The sequence below is a fragment of the Egretta garzetta genome, unplaced genomic scaffold (genome assembly GCF_000687185.1).
Source record: "Egretta garzetta isolate BGI_Z169 unplaced genomic scaffold, ASM68718v1 scaffold131, whole genome shotgun sequence".
Taxonomy (NCBI): Eukaryota; Metazoa; Chordata; class Aves; order Pelecaniformes; family Ardeidae; genus Egretta; species Egretta garzetta.
Window position 1 is genome coordinate 399,131 of NW_009258478.1, and position 10,113 is coordinate 409,243.

A 10,113-nucleotide genomic window follows, 5' to 3' on the forward strand; every position below is an offset into this window, starting at 1 on the left:
TTACATGGAACCTTTATATAAAGGTTATAAGGAAAGGAAAAGTTTTCACAGAGCAGTGTGGAATCAGACAGGAAGCTCCACAATTGAGAAGATGGCACAATGACTGTAGAACACGCCAGCCCGGACTGACAGGGGGGTGATGGACCCCAGTTAATCGCTCAGTGCAATTAACACTTGCGCTGTTATCGGCAGAGGAGACAGCATGCAGAGTCTTCCCATACAGATCTTGGCAACATCCAGCACAAGCATGCTGAGATTGTTAAAGCCAACGTCCTCTCAGCAACTGCTGGTTCCAGAGACAACTAAGGCACCTTCTTGACTGTGAGGGTGCCTGAGCCCTGGCCCAGGCTGCCCAGGGGGGCTGTGGAGTCTCCTTCTCTGGAGATCTTCAACCCCCGCCTGGCCGCTGTCCTGTGCCCCCTGCTCTGGGTGAGCCTGCTTGGGCAGGGGGGTGGGAGGGGGCGAGCTCCCGAGGTCCCTTCCAACCCCTGCCAGTCTGGGATTCTGCTTCTGCATTTCAAAAATTTGTTAAACTCCTTTCATCTTCTCCAGAGACAGAAGCCCATTTGCTGGTGCTGGTTCAGTTTGATGACTGGAGAAGAAAGGTAACACGCACACGTATACACAAGTTCAAAGACTGTGGCACAAAGCAAGAATCTCTCCGGTACCTACTCTGCTTCCACCAGGCTGTTTAGGAGCCTTTCCTTCTCCTCAGTCAATTGGCTGTGCTTCTCCTCCATCTCTACTGATTCTTTTTCTGCTGCCTAGAGTTGAGAAGCATAAACCAATACAACGTTGTCAGACTGAGAAAGATTTACAGGATCACTGATTACTGATCTGCATGGGCAGTTGAGGCCTGGAAATCAGATGTCAAGCCTCCGTACCTTGAGAGAGCGCACAAACTCGTTCTCTGTGATAATGTTGCCATATTGCAGCTCCTCAAAGCTGTTGTTGTTCTTGTTGATCAACACATTCAACTTTATCAAGTCATTCGACATGTTCCTCATGTGACGTTCGATGTCTTTCTGTTCTTTTGTTTCCCCCAGGAGCACTGGGCTGAATGCAGGCAAGGTGTGACAAACTGCTATTAGACCAGACAATGCTGCATGCAGAGCCACCTGTGTCCCACATACCCAGCCAAAACCTTGTCCATCAAGCCCAAAAATCAAATAAGGTTTTGAAGGAGACTACTGAGGAAAAGAGTTGGGTTTGGCCAAGGAAAGGTGCTGTCGCTGGTGGGGACGCTCACCTACCAACTACTTGCAAACTGGTCACTCAGGGTTTGACACCATCATTAAGACAGCCGGATCGATCGTTATAGGAAACCACATGCAAACAGCAGAAGGTACCTGGCTCTTCGCCCCCGAGAACAGTGCTGGGGTCATTTGCATTATTGCTCACCCATATATAGGGGCACTGAGGGCGTGCTTTGGTGAAGGCCTAGCATCACCTGCCTGTACACCTTCCCTCCCTTTTTTGTCCATTCATGGACAAACATTTTAAGAAAGAACTAGGGAATGACTTACTTTCCGTGCGTACTTTCTTCTGCTGCATTATTGTGATCTGTTTCTTGAGCATATCCAAGGAGGTTATTTGTTCCTCCCGTTCGTGTGTTAACTTCACCAGCTCTTTCTGCAGATTGAGCCAGTACTTCTGGAGTGCCATCACCTCAGAATTATATTCTTCTATCTGCTTGGTCAGCTTATTGATCTCAATTTCCAGAGGTCCCAATTCCTGCCCCTGTACAAGGGCAAGGTTTAAGATTGCTGGAGCACTTGTTTATAGCATCATTGCAGCAGGCCGGTCCAGCTGCCGAGACGCCTACTGAATACTTCAACTATAACGTTATTTTGTCAGTTAGTGACTTTCTGCCTCCATTTCCAATGAATTGGATGGGACTAATAATTCCTGACCTCACAGGAATAAATGCAATGGAAGCCCAAAAGGTTCTCAGACTCTGTGGCGAGAGGGACACCTCAGCTCTTACAACAGGTACATCTGGACACTCAAAAGTTTGCGAAGCGTATGCCACAGTTGTCGTTTTTGCATTGGTATCCATAAAGGTCTTACAGCTCACGGTGCTAGGGTCGGATCTGGGCACCATCTGAGTGGGGACAACCATCAAGCAACTGAAGTCACTCTGCCTGCCCCATTCTCCCCTTGTCAGTCTTTGCAGATTTTGTAATGAGATCCCATTTACTCCCAGAGTATTCGTGTCATTCAACATTTTCATCAGGTGTAGACAATGCCCTGCAGAAATCTGTGCTAGCCACAATCCCCTAATGCCGGCTGCTCTTTGCATGCATTAAGAACTGTTTGACAAATGTAAACATGTACATTAACTACTGCAGCTTTTAAATCACAATACTGATGCCTGAAAGTTAACTACCCAGCACTTATGCAGCTACATTTATCAAGGACATCTGAGGTCACCAGAAAGAATAAAATCAAGTTTGGGATTGAAACATAAACGCACATACCCCCTGCTGAGAAAGAATCATCTCCAACCTCTTGTTGTACTGGCTGATGACCCTTCGCTTGTTCTCAGTCAGGTGACTGCACTTTGCAATCTCACTTTCCCTGCAGCTGATCAGATCATGGATATTTTTTGCTTCCTTGTCCAGCTCACAAAGTGTTTTCTGGAGAATTGTCAGCCTGCAGTTGGTATGAGTTGTATTCAGAATAACCTGGGCCACATCATTCTCAACCTTGGAAAAATGCAGCTCCTAGGAATATCAACAGACAGAACAAATTACTGTCATCAACAGCAGCTCTTCGATTTGTAATGCCTACTTACCTGAGCACAGGAATCAGGCAATTTAGATTCTACTCCCGGGTCTGTGCTACAAGCTGTAAGCAAGCTCCTTGCCCTCTCTGTACCTTTGTTTCTCCATCTATTGACAGGAGACAGCAATATTTGCCTCTGCCACAAGGCTGTTGAAGAGCCTAAATATCCCCAAACCCTTCAAGAGACCACACTCATCACTTCTGCAATTACCCTCCCTGCCCAGGTGTCTCTAGTTACCTGGCTAACAGTAGTAGGACATTACTATATTGTACCTTCTCCACCATGCCTGGCAGACACATTCCTCGCCCAAGAACCACTGCACTAGCCGGAAGGCGTGGGTACCCCTTTCGTTTGCGTGCAGTATGAATGCAGCCAGGTAACTTTCAAGAGCCTGTCTGCTGCTTCTGCACGGCCTGGACCACACTGCGAGAGGTTGCAGTTTGGTCTTTTCCAAGGCTGTAGTCCCCACACGATCCCTACTGTGCAACACAGATGCTAATAGCAGTCAATGCAGAGTATCCACTTGTTTGGGCATCTGTCGGAAAGGGGGGTGGAGGGGCCTCTCTCACAACAAAAGCCAGCCCTGGAAGTCTTCCAGTTAGTTAAGATACGCACCCGATTTAAAAACCCTAGGGGAAGCTGAAGTAACCCATGGAAATAGAGAGGTGTGAGCATGTCATCTTAGTGCCAGCCCACACAACTCAATACGATAAGCACTATGCTCAATCTTCTAGTTTTTCTGTCTGTACCAGTTACAGACTCCCAAAGGCAGCAACTTATCCTGCCATGAAGAACTGTGGGTCTGGTTTGACCCTCCCTTGGACTGTAACCCTTGTTTGGAAACTGAGAGTACGTCTGTATCACATTCCACAATGCAGTAGAGAGATAGTAGTTAATGTGGAATATCCTCTGTCTTCCTGCAATACATAAGAACTTGAGCCACTTTATAGTGAACACTCCCAGGATTCATCATTCTGTCCCATTTTTTAAGCAAAGAAAAAATAGTAAGTTATGCGTCAGGCCTTTTTGGCCACGCTTCTCTCGCATACACAAGAATCCTGCAATAAGATCACTGCAAGAACTAAATTGAAGTTGCAAACCCAGCAGAGCTTCAATTGCAGACCGGAAAAACAAAATGAAAACACGGACAAAACACACTTGAGAAACTGAGGCTGTTTCCTTCCCCTGCCCTCCCAAAACGGAAGAGGTACCATACCAGATCTGTTTTTCTTCTATGAAGTTTTGCAGCCAGCTGTGAGAAATGCCTTGCGGCTTTGCTGGACATCATCTGATCCTGAAGCTTTGCCATGATTTCATTCTGCATCTGCTCTTTGGCATCAGTCCCTTTCTCTATGTCCTTACTGATGGACAGCAACTCACTCAGACGAGCAGCTTGATCCTAAAAGGTAGGGAAGACAGAGACAGGATCGCTACAACTGTTTGGGGAAGGGGATTACATACCTGTGTCCAGTTCAAAAGGATTCTTCTTCCAAGTAACTCTTCTCACCATCTTGATCCTGTTGAGGGCCTGCTCCGTCTCATGGAGAATGCGAGCGTAGGTGCCAGATTCCACCTTCAGGGCCTCCTGCCTTGAAAGGCACTGGGCAATCAGTTTCTTTGTCGTGTTGGCATTGTTCTGTGAACGGCTCAGGATGGTGACAAGCAACTCATTCTTCTCCTCCTCCTTCCTGATTGACTTTCTACAGCCATGGATGTCCGTTTCGAGGGACTTGAGGTCATGTCTGTACTTGCTGGAGAGGCAAAGGGAATGGAAAATCATCACAGGGATTGATTCATGTGCTGAATGGCCATCTACAAGTTCCTCTTTTCAAACACGCTATTGCAGCAACAACTGACCAGGGAGGAAGATCTTTATAAAGGCTAGTTGGCTGTGACAGTGCAGAGTCATCAGAAGATGGATAGGGACATTAAAATTTAAAAGGAAATGTATGTAGGAAAATTAATTCCTTCTTTCAGCCCTGTCCCCACCCCCCTATTCTTAGCAGGGTGCCACCATAGAAAAGCATATTGTATGTTCTCGGAGAATCAGTCAAGTTTTAAGACTCCAGACCAAATAAACACTTCCTTTGGCAACACTAGGAAGGTTTTCCTGAAGATTTCTAGAGGCATCACAAAATCCTAACCGAAAGCGATAGATAGGTCCATCTTGCTGTCCAGCTCTTTGGACTGAGAGGTGTTGCAAAGGCAAAGGAACTCAGACATAAAATACGAATAGAAAAACTCTAAAGAGCTTTTAAAAACCCCACACATTTCAAGGGAGAGTTGTGTTTTGGGTAAATAAAATAGTAACAAAGAACTGCACTTCTCGTCCTTTAACATTATTACGTGCTTTAGAGCTGCACACTTGTTCTGACATACCCTGCACACACAGGAATAAACCTGACAGAAGATGTACTGCCCTTTGAGAATCCCTCCTGTCCAAATTATTTGAGATCTCTCCTGGGACTGTTTTCAGATACCTCAGCAACTCTTGTGCAGCAATATAGGCCTCATCTCTTTGCTTCATTCCAGCCAAGCTGCTATTCCAGTGGTTCATCAATCGCTTTTTCTCCATGTTAATAGCCTGTACCTCCATACAAGCCTAGGGAACAGAGAGTTGGCGAACAGGATGAATCTATACTGTGCTGAAACCCCAAATTCATGTTACAGTGCAATATTTTTCTTCTGTTCCTAGTATGCTGGGCAGGAACAGCTTCAGCTAATGTGTGTCTGGTTTATTGTCACACCAGACCACAAAGCATAGGTTTGCAAGAAAAAAGATGCGCTGAGAAGGTGGGGGAGGAAGTGATTTACAGGCAATTCTTCAGGGGAAGGAAAAAAAAAAATATCCCCAAACCCAACTCTTCTTTCTTGCAAACAGGAATGAACCACACAACTCCGGCCTAGATCATACACACCACGTGAGCATGAGCCAAAGCGGTCGGTCCTTCCAGAGGGAAACACTAACCAGAAGCGAAAAAAGCACCCTCCTACCTCATTTACTGCTTGCCGAGTTGCTTTTGTGTCCTCTGCCTGGGCCACAAACTGAGCTTCAAACAGAGCAATCTGCTCTTGTAGTTCATAGGCTTTTCTTGTTAAGCGGTCTACCAGAAGATCCTAAAGAGTCAGAACCAAACAGCTCAGGACGAGCAATATAATCTCAGTCTTAACTATATTCTACGTGAATAGCATAGGCTAGAAAAGGGATTAAATTGGCAACTGGATTAGATTTGGTTCCTACTGAAACTTTTCCACTCATGTACAAATGACTCACAAATGTGACAACTTTCAAGACAGTGAAACCTTCTTTGCTGATTTTTTATTATTCCATGTGCAGTAGTAAATTGATTCTTCAGATCTGAAGCAGCAGTCATTCCTGCCAGCAGGGATTATATTGTGCCACCTCTCCAGCAGCTGGGAATCTTAATAGTTTATGTTTTAAAATCCTTTGTTTAAAAAAAAAAAATCTAAATCCATTGGATTTCAACTGTTTGCATGCAATTCTGTGTTGATAATCAGTCTGTGTCCTGCTGCAAGCAGGAGGCAGCAGAGGGAGCTCCAGCACACCAACCGGCCCAGTTCATTTTCAAAGTTCACTTTTCAGTGTGAAACTCACTGCGACTGCATAATTCTCGAGGCTTGAACACCCGATACTTCTTCACTAAACATCTTTCTGCCCCCACGCCCCCTTTGCTTGAGTGAAAAGTGATTTACCATTACAAGGCTTGTCAAAAAGCTCTGGGCCGTACAAGCCACTGTCTTGGTGGTGGGCTTTCTTCTCATTTTTAGAAAAGCCTGTGGGTTTTTTCCAATTATTTGGGAAAAATATACCCACACATCTTCCATGATTCAGTCACTGTAGACTTCCGTCCTCCAAGACTCCCCACTAACTGTCATCTGTATTTATTTTAAAGAAGACAGTTTTACTTGATACCTGTTTTTTCTTTTCCACCTCAGCCTGGACCTTCTCTGCCTCAGCCTTCTTTGTCGACTGCTTCATTAATAAAATGTTATGATGCATATCCTGCTCCATATTCTGCATGTAGAAGAGATGCAAGGCCAGGTTTTCAACCTGGGTCTGCTTTGCAGAAACTGGGGAAGGCAGGAAGAAAAATATTTAGAAGTATGTTTGTAGGATACATTTTAAACAGAGACAAAAGGGAAAGAAATATAGAAGCACCCAAAGCAAAACCGACACCAGCTAAATCAGCTCTCCCTGAAATGAGGATTTACATCAGCTTTGCAGTACAGCTCCACAAGCAAAGCTAAAAATCTTAGTATGCAATTCCTTGATTCCCAGCACACAGAATCCCAGGAAATCAAAGAAGGGGCCTCAGGCTGTGAATCCACTCTCTGCCCCAAGACAGAACTGTCGCCTCCTCAATCTGTTGAATGCTTCTCTAATTTTTCCAATGATCTGCAAAAACTTTCTAGGCAATTTATTGTAATGCTTAGCTATCCTTCCCATTGCAACTGTTTTAGTCTTTCCTATCCAAATGCCTGCAAGACAAAAAGAATGGGTCGAGTCCATTTCTTTGGCTGGAACGGGCTGCCACGTGGATGGTGCTCTCCTGGATGCCCCCATGACCTTTGCAATCTCATCACACCCCTACGCAGACACAGGCAAACATAACACAGCGATGGGAACTTTCCTCCTGCTAAGTCAGAGAACAGCCTACCTGTCAGAAACAGTTTTAGTCCTAAAGACCTTCTTAGAAGTTCTTAGAAGAACAACATAGCAACACAGTCTTAGAAACAACAGAAATTGTATGGCAACCAAGAATATCTGTGAAACTTTTCAATCAATGCATTATTCCTGATTAGTTTTACCGTCTTTTTCAACCCAATGATTGACATGTTCAAATTCATTTCTCCACACAGTACTAGAATTAGGGAACACTTCAAGGACTGCCTCAGTCACCTTTCTTGCGTTCATCATCCGTGTTCTGACACATTTTCTTGTACGTAAGCCTGAGGGCCTCCAGTTCCTCTTCCAGCTGCTGACGCGCTGTGGCTGCCTGAGAACGGCGGTCATGGCTCTTCTCCAGCTCCATCTGCAGATGGGCCAGCTGCTGCTGCGCTCCATAAAGAATCACCCCAAGCTCCTCTCTCTGGGCTTTGCCCCTCTTCGTTGCTGTCCTCTGCAAACACAAGAGGAAATCAGCTATCTCACTTCAGCACAGACAGGGATGGGCTGCCGTGGGAAGGCAAAGAAAGAACGCTGTATACCAGTTCCTGAAGCTCTAGGTTCGTTTTTTCAATCTGCTTATTAAGGTAATTCTTCAGGGCAGCCTGGAATCTTCTCATCAGAGGCTGTAAAGAAGTATGACATTCATAAACTTCAACATACTTGTGTAAATAAATTATGAAGAAACCTTACTGCCACTCCCACCATTAAATAAAACATTTTCTGCCATAGACACGTGCATTCTTATTTTAGCTACACTCACTGCTACAAGTGAGAAGAGTTATATAGCAGGTATTGCTTGACATCAGAAAGTGACTGCTGAGAATATTTGGAAGTCAGAAACATATAGGAGGAGCTACATCTGAGAACCCGTCCACTCACTCCTGCTGCACGTGCTTCTCTTTCAGGAGTACTGAAGAACATCAGATTTGCCCCACTACATCACCCGCTTCTGAACCTGCAACTCTGGGGTTAATATTACGGGAGGAGACATGTTCATGAGTTACTACTTTTGCAAAAGCTATTTTTAAACATGGAGTTTCAGCACACAGCTAAGCCACCGCTTACATTTACCTCGCACATTTTATACAATTAAAAATATCAAGTCTGCAAAGAAGAATGACAAGATTTGAGGACTTCTCACATGTTCTGGATCCAAGACAACCAGTTCTGTTTCTTCACCTCTTCCACTTATTTCATTTTCCTCAGGTCCATGCTGCTGGCGTTTCTTTTCCCACCTTTGGTCACCGTGCTCACTAGTAAGCTGACCAAATTGCTCAAAGGCAGATTCCAAATAGAGAGACACGGCCTCTCCAATGTTACCTGGACCCCACCCCCCCCCAAAAAGAAAAAGACTTAGATTTTACAGTATTATGCCTCCAGCTGGATTAACAATGATCAGAAAAGGAGAAAACTAGAAACTGTTTGATAGATGGTATCAAGTATTGCACTGTTAACAAGGAATGGAATGATACCTGACTCAGTGCAGCTGCTCAGCTCCACTGGCACCGCAGATGCCTGCGGAGGAGCTCCCAAAGACGCACGGGAAGGGTTTCTTCTGTCTGTTATTGGCTGCTCCATGCCACCCAGTTCAGGAGGACAACTCTCTCCTTCCACATTGTCTGAGAAAGTCTCAGGAAATTTCTCCTGAAATATAAAATCCATCACCTGAAACAGCTTTTTCAATCTAACTCTATTTGCCCCTAAAATTCTGCTTATTTTTTTCATCATGAGAGATGAACAATGCAGCCAAAGAATCAACAAGAGAGCCTTGTTTGAAAATCAGCACACAGATACACGGGCAAAGCTGCGTCACTCCAGATGAAAAAAACCAAACAACTTTACACATACAGAGCACGACAAAGGAACCGCTCCAGTTTTGTCAGGGTTTCTGTATACTTTGTGTTTGACCGATTAGCTTCTCGCTGTTCCAGTTCTGATTGGTTTTGTGTTTTCAGCAGTAAAACTGCAACAGGAGAATTTGAAATTACAAATACTGGCCATGCCTTCTGTGAATAAGACTGGATATATTATTATAGCTTCTCACTTCTTCAGAGCCCACCAACAGCTCTGTAGCTCCACAGACCCCTTCTTCTGCTGGGGGAAAAGTCTCCTCTTGGCCCTCCAGAGGCACAGACTCTTCCTCTTCATTGTCGTTCTTGTTCTCTGCCTTTATCGCCTAGCATATAACACGGGCAAAAAGCAGAATAGCAGCATTATACCGGGTTGTGTTCTTTGTTTAATGTTAATGCTACGGCACCCTAACAACTGCTTTTTGTCACAGGCTACAGAAGTTTAATTTAGAAGTTTAATCTCATTTGCAAAAATGGTCACCCAGCTCACATTAAGATAGTAAAGACCCTGACAACAATTCTACACACCCACACCACTTCTAATTTCACATGTTTTTCTAGTTTAAATCTATTAAAAAAAAAAAAAGTCCTTAGGGCTTTATTAAAGAAAGTCTTCCAGCTTGAGCTGCACGTAGCCAAATTATTCTCTCCTTTCTTTTTAAAGAGACTGGTTATTCCATATCATCATTTGCCAAATTCAAATATTGTGCAGTGCCAATGGAAGAAAAATACCTATCACCAACAAACCTCCCCAGGAGCCCGAGTACGCACACCTGTGAGATGAG

General features: G+C 44.6%; 1 protein-coding gene across 1 annotated transcript in view; it reads right to left on the minus strand.

The window, feature by feature from the left end:
- The window catches only part of CCDC40 (coiled-coil domain containing 40), a 12,957-nt gene that overhangs the window by 2,483 nt on the left and 361 nt on the right, over positions 1 to 10,113 (minus strand). Inside the window, exons 2-15 of the mRNA XM_035899308.1 lie at positions 9,523 to 9,654; positions 8,951 to 9,122; positions 8,620 to 8,798; positions 8,018 to 8,101; positions 7,710 to 7,929; positions 6,723 to 6,880; positions 5,783 to 5,905; positions 5,269 to 5,390; positions 4,296 to 4,539; positions 4,005 to 4,187; positions 2,481 to 2,726; positions 1,523 to 1,740; positions 885 to 1,056; positions 673 to 764 (exon numbers count right to left, since the gene is read on the minus strand). Coding sequence (XP_035755201.1) covers positions 673 to 764; positions 885 to 1,056; positions 1,523 to 1,740; positions 2,481 to 2,726; positions 4,005 to 4,187; positions 4,296 to 4,539; positions 5,269 to 5,390; positions 5,783 to 5,905; positions 6,723 to 6,880; positions 7,710 to 7,929; positions 8,018 to 8,101; positions 8,620 to 8,798; positions 8,951 to 9,122; positions 9,523 to 9,654 — 2,345 coding nt within the window. The remainder of the gene's footprint in view (positions 1 to 672; positions 765 to 884; positions 1,057 to 1,522; positions 1,741 to 2,480; positions 2,727 to 4,004; positions 4,188 to 4,295; positions 4,540 to 5,268; positions 5,391 to 5,782; positions 5,906 to 6,722; positions 6,881 to 7,709; positions 7,930 to 8,017; positions 8,102 to 8,619; positions 8,799 to 8,950; positions 9,123 to 9,522; positions 9,655 to 10,113) is intronic.